Source organism: Gracilinanus agilis, chromosome 5 (assembly GCF_016433145.1).
Source record: "Gracilinanus agilis isolate LMUSP501 chromosome 5, AgileGrace, whole genome shotgun sequence".
NCBI lineage: Eukaryota > Metazoa > Chordata > Mammalia > Didelphimorphia > Didelphidae > Gracilinanus > Gracilinanus agilis.
Genome location: NC_058134.1, coordinates 65,563,114 through 65,569,113, shown reverse-complemented (window position 1 = coordinate 65,569,113; position 6,000 = coordinate 65,563,114). Strand labels below are relative to the sequence as shown.

The window sequence follows — 6,000 nt, the reverse complement described above, 5'->3', positions numbered from 1 at the left end:
CCTTCTTTCTTTCTTTCTTTCTTTCTTTCTTTCTTTCTTTCTTTCTTTCTTTCTTTCTTTCTTTCTTTCTTTCTTTCTTTCTTTCTTTCTTTCTCTCCTTCCTTCCTTCCCCCATTTCCTTCCCTTCCCTTCCCCTTCTATTTTGGTATCAATTCTAAGACAGAAGAGCAGCAAAGACTAAGCAATTGGAGTTAAGTGTGTTGCTCAGGATCATACAGCCAGGAAGCATCTAAGGTGGTATTTGAACCTTTTAACTTTTAACTCCTTTTAACTCCAGCCTTGGCATTCTATCCACTGTGCCACCTCGCTGCTTCAATATTGATATTTCAATATGAGTAAACAGCTTCCATTAGTTTTCAGGATCAACAGGGGTCAGGTTGTGAGATGATCTCATGGAACTGAGCTAGGTTAGAATGGAAATAAAATTCATTCCCTTGTTTTCATTATGGCACTTGTCTGACTCTAAAACTGTCTGTAATCCCTTTGCTGAATCAGGCTTCTAGAAAATCAAGTCCTGCCTTTTGGTTGTGTTGGTGTTCTTTTGGGGATAGTAGTATAAAGGGCTGAGCATTTGATTGTTTCTCCAACAAACAGGTTAGTATTTAATCAGAATAAAGCCCATTCAGAACAAATAGCCACAAGGGTCTCGTACAAAGGCAGAAGTACCCAGAATCCTCAAGCCAAAAGTCCTGTTTCATGATAATCTATCTTGTGCATATGGTTAATATTTGATTCTCTATATGTTCCCTGCCAATTCTTATGGAGGTCTCACATCTGTCTGGGAGTTAAAACAGGTGTCCTAACCAGCCATTAACAAGATTTTCAGAGACTCTTCTAGGGCTGCTACTTGGGAATCGCTCTAAATCCCAGAAAGAGGACTCTGAGAACTGGTAAGGTTCCCTTTCCGAGGGGGTAGAGATAAAAGACAACAAAGACTTGTGGGAACTGAGCCTTCTAGAAACAGTCCTAACAATGAAAATGGCAAGCTAAAAAATAATGAGGAGACCTACACCACCTAGCCTATAGCATTAGGGTTAAACACAAAGAGAAACAAATGCCTTCTGGTACATATTGACTTAGAAAATCACAAATTAACATTATTTTTCTTTAGCTTATATATTTCCCAATTATATTTTAATCTGCTTTTGCATTTCCTGGTAGTGCTATTGGCTGCATGTTTGACACTTCTGGTTCATAAAGCATGTTTGGTTAATTATAGGACACAACTGTATTTACATCATTTTTAAAAAAAAATAAAAACACTACCTTTAGTCTTGGAATTGATTCCACATATCAGTTCTAGGGCAAGGCATTTTGAGGCTAAATGACTTGCCCAAAGTCACATAGCTAGGACATATCTGAGGCCATGTTTGAACCTAGGTCCTCTGGTCTCCAGTCCAGGTTCTCAATCCACTGAGTCACCCAGATGCTTCTTGTAAACACATGATCTTGTTTTATATTTGAAGTGCAAATACAGCAAACATCACAACCCTAAGCTTCACGATGTTCTGAAGGCAGTGGTTGAGTAGTAGACTCATTCCTCAAAATTAAGAGAAAAAACAAAACACCATGGGCTCAATTCCCATAATAAGTCATCACTCATATTCCACTTTGTGGTTGCATATATATTCTTCCTGGAGTTTCAATGGAATCTGCTGGCTTCTCTTCCTTACATCCTGACCCAAATAGATATTCACTCTCATGTAACAGTTTTCTCATGGTAGAGAACTTCATTTTAGCTGTAAGGCAGCATGGTGCCATGTAACTCACCTATAATAAAACATTCTCATCTCCTATAATTCCCCTGCTAAGTTCACAAGGGCAATTGTTGAATTCTGAAGTCTAAGTCTGAAGCAGAGAAGTTAAATTTGAGGGGCAGAAAGTGGATTCTCAACATAGCCCAGTGCTGGGTACATGCTAAATGATTTAATACATAATCTCTTGTGCATCCACGTGATTTACCCTAAGACTCCTCCGCCTTAGTTTTCCTGTTATTTTGCCTTCAAACAAACCCTAGGGGATTTCAGAATTTCCCATGATCCTTTCAAGAATTCCTAATCATGATGATTTCTCTGTTGTGTTTCATCAGTAGGAGTAACTGAAAGGGGGCCAATCTTTTGTGCCCTTCACCAAATTGTCATGCTTTGTATAACTTAGACTAGGAGCTCCTTGAGGGCAGCGATCACCTATTTTATTTTGGATTCCCCAAATTTAGCCAAATGCCCAGTGCATGAGAAGGGCTTAATAAATGCTTTATCATTCATTTATTCACTCAGAAAATTGAGATCTAGCCTATCTAACATGGGGACACATTAGAAGGATCAATACCCAAACTTGGTTAAATCTCTCATAGAAGAAGAGGAAAATGGAGAACTGCCATCTTAGTAAGGGTAAAGCACATCTAATGTAATAGACCATTGAGTCGAGGATGTTTTAAGTTCTATGCAAAATGGCGTCTTTTATGAGGCAGGGCACGACTGAACCTCCTGCTTGGATATAACTCAGGACATGTTATGAATTCTACAGATGCCAGTTACTTTGTTCTAAGTCACGAGGAAGTCAGAAAGCTGCCGTTCAACTTCTGCAACAGTTTTCAACAAGCTAGTGAATCACCGGACTGGAAGAGCAGCAAATTGCCCCGGAGGGAGGATGAACATGCAAACAGTTTAAGACAGGAAGAAAGCGGCTTAACACACATGAAGAGAAAAATTACAAACGGAATTCAGGCACTTACCCTCATATCTCCATTCATGGTTTTGGGTGTGTGATTGAATGCATGTGCAGGATCCTTGTTGTAAACTTTAAGGAAGGACCTGTCCTGAATGTTCCTGCAATCAAAAACATCCATAACTATAGAAGATGAAAGGAGTTTTATTTTAGCCATTTCTTTCACCTGCCCTTAGGAATCAGGTAAAAGATACCCACTGATAATAACACTAGCTATGGCTGATCAGACCCCCCACCAAAAAAAAATACCCCCAGCAGACACACAATGCAGAAAAATAAAAATAAAAATATATTCTATCATAAAAAATCGAGCATAAAGAAAAAAAGAGGAGAAAAGAGATTGGCTTTATCTCTTTTCCCCCAAGGGTAATTACTCAGGCAGCCCAGATCCCCACCCACATGTATCAGGTAGCACCTTTAAGATTCTGGAGTGGGGCATGCTAACATTTTCGAAAACAATAAAGCTCTAATATTTACAGTAAGTTCAAAGGGATTCAGTTAATATTTAAATATCTAAGTGTTTGCTTAGCCCAAACAACTCGTTTTCTGCTTATCTAATGAATGCACACAAAAGAAAAAAATGGTTTGATTTTTTCCCCCTAAGACATTTCTGCAAGCTAAGACAGACCATTTGCCTAGTCTTAAAAAGAATCTCACATGGACCAGAGTTTGGTAGAGTATAAAAAACTTTGGATTGAAAACTCATGTCTTTTTAAAGTGTGTTTTTTCTTCATCAGATACTTTAGAATAGTCTTTTACACAAAAGAGAATGACTTTCACTGCCATGTAACCAAAAGAATTTTAAGCAGACTGTGATTCTTATAGATAGTTGGGTCTTAACCTAATCATTCAGGCATCAAGACTTCCTATCATGGAGTGATGATGATAATGACAATAATAGTAATAATAATTTACATTTACATAGCACTTTAAAATTTGCATTATCTCATCTGAGCCTCACAAGGGTCCAAAGAGGAAGGTGCTATGGGTATTATTAGCTTCATTTTACAGATGAGGAAACTGAAGTTTAAGGAGATGATATTTATTCAGCAAATAAGAATCAGAGGCAGGATTTAAACACAAGTCAACATGATTTCAAGGCCATTGCTATTTCTACCATATAACATTTCGAAAACTAACAATGGAACCTCCCATACCTCAGGACCCTGGTCTGCTGTGATATAGTACATTTAGCCCTACAAAAAATGTCTCTCTCTCTCTTTCTCTCTGATATATTTTATCTCAAACCATATCTTGAAATAATTTAGTTTTAGTAATCTGAATTGTGCCCATTGGATTTGTCATTCGCCCTTAGCAGCAAAATGAGTCTAAAGTCCAGAATGACTTCCAGCTCTTTCCAAGCTATGACTCCCTTCCATTTCACAGTAGGGATCTCAAGAGATTTTGAGCAGGAGGCTAAATTCTTTTCCTCCAGGTGCAGCCGCATATTTAGTGGGCTGATCTAAATCATTGGACTTATTGGGTTTTATTTTTGTTTTAACTGAAGGGAAGGATTCTTGGAGTAGTCTTGTTGCTTTCCTTTAAATAACATTGTATGTGCTCCTAAGCAGAGACTAGTCTGAGCTTGCGTTCTTGCTTTGGTTTTCAAGTTTATCATTAGAAAGCATGCTTAAGGAGGGAGTGAAGGTCCAGATGTGGCTATTATTTTTAAGATGGGTTAATGGAAGTCCAATATTAAGGAAGCTGATTGGGAAGGGTGCACTTGAAAAAAAGTGTGACATGAAAAAATGTAAATGTAATGTAAAAAACTTCTCTTAAATCCTAATTTTAAAAAAATTTAATAGTGACTTAATAGCTCTTTAATAGATAATGCAGCAGAAGCAAGGTTCAAAACTTATCCTAGCTGTGTGGCCCTGGGCAAGTCACTTAACTCCCATTGTCTAGCCCAGGTTGGTGAAGGCTTGAGTTCCCAGAGGGCAAATTCAAGCTGACTAAGAGTCCCCTATCCACCCATTACTGAAGAGAGTGGAGGGAAGAAGTGCTTGCTTTGAGTGGTTGGACAGAGGGGTGGGGCATGCAAAAAATGTCCTTGGGTGCTGAGAAGAGAGGGAAAGGAGCAGCTCTCCAAGTGCCCACTACCTGCCAATACCCGCCAACACTGGTCTAACTCTTACTGCTCTTCTGCCTTTGAACCAATGCTTATTATCAATTCTAAGACAGAAGGTAAGGGTTAAAAGAAAAAAGATAATGTTAAGTCCGTGATGAATTTGGAAACAAGAAGTTAATTACCCCTCTGCCCATTGCAAAAGCCTTCAAGGTACATCTTATCATGGGCTCCAGAGCCAGAAAGAAATCTAGATTTCAAATGCAAACATAAAAGAAGAGGGAAGCCTGGCTAGACAAAAATTTCTGTGAAAAAAGATCTGAGAATTTTAGGGAATCTCAAGTTCAGTAAATGCAGCTGCCAACACTAATGCCATCCAAGGCTTCATTAAGAGAAGCATAGGGAAAAAACCCAGAAATCTTCTTGTAGTCTGGTCAAAATATGGATCAGTTGAAAAATATGGGGATGTTATGTTTAGAAAATAGAAGACCACAGAATCTTTAAGCCTATGAAAGACTGCTGTTTTGTCTGATCTCATAAGACAAAAGTAGGAGGAATGGATGGGCATGGTAAGAAGTAAAATTAGGCTAGAGGTAAGGAAAAATTCCCTAATAATTAGTAACAATTCTCAAATAGAAAGAACTGACTTGGGAGGTAATATGTTCCTCTTTCCTCAATGCCTTTAAGAACAGCCTTTGTGACATTTGATGTTTGGAGGGCCAGTTAGGTGGCTTAGTGGAAAGATGATGGGACTTAAAGTCAGGAAGACTTGAGTTCCAATCTGATCTCAGATACTTACTATGTAACCCAGAGTCATATGACTTGCATGGCCTCTGTTTGCCTGATTTTCCTCAAATTTGCCTGAAATTCCTCAAATAATATTTAACTCTCAGGGTTATCATAAAAATCAATGAGCTATGTAAGGTGCTTAGCAGAGTGTGGTACATAGGAGGTGTTTAATCAATCATTCCTCCCTTCTTTCATTCGTTTCTTCTTATTTTTTCAACTCTGAGATTTTTCCAAAATAATATCTAGTTTGGACCTACAAGGAATAGTAGCATATGTTTTTAATGATTATACTTTTCCTCCTATGCTTATTTTGTTGACAAGTAGAACAATCAAAAAGTCAAGAGTAGAAAATTTGCTTCGAGAATTGGTGGGATCTCCCACGGCGGAAATATTCAAACCAAACTTGGACCACTTATGGA

General features: G+C 38.2%; 1 protein-coding gene across 1 annotated transcript in view; it reads right to left on the bottom strand.

Annotated features, from left to right (window-relative positions):
* The window catches only part of KIAA1217 (KIAA1217 ortholog), a 415,980-nt gene that overhangs the window by 140,077 nt on the left and 269,903 nt on the right, over positions 1-6,000 (bottom strand). Inside the window, exon 5 of the mRNA XM_044678100.1 lies at positions 2,735-2,828. Coding sequence (XP_044534035.1) covers positions 2,735-2,828 — 94 coding nt within the window. The remainder of the gene's footprint in view (positions 1-2,734; positions 2,829-6,000) is intronic.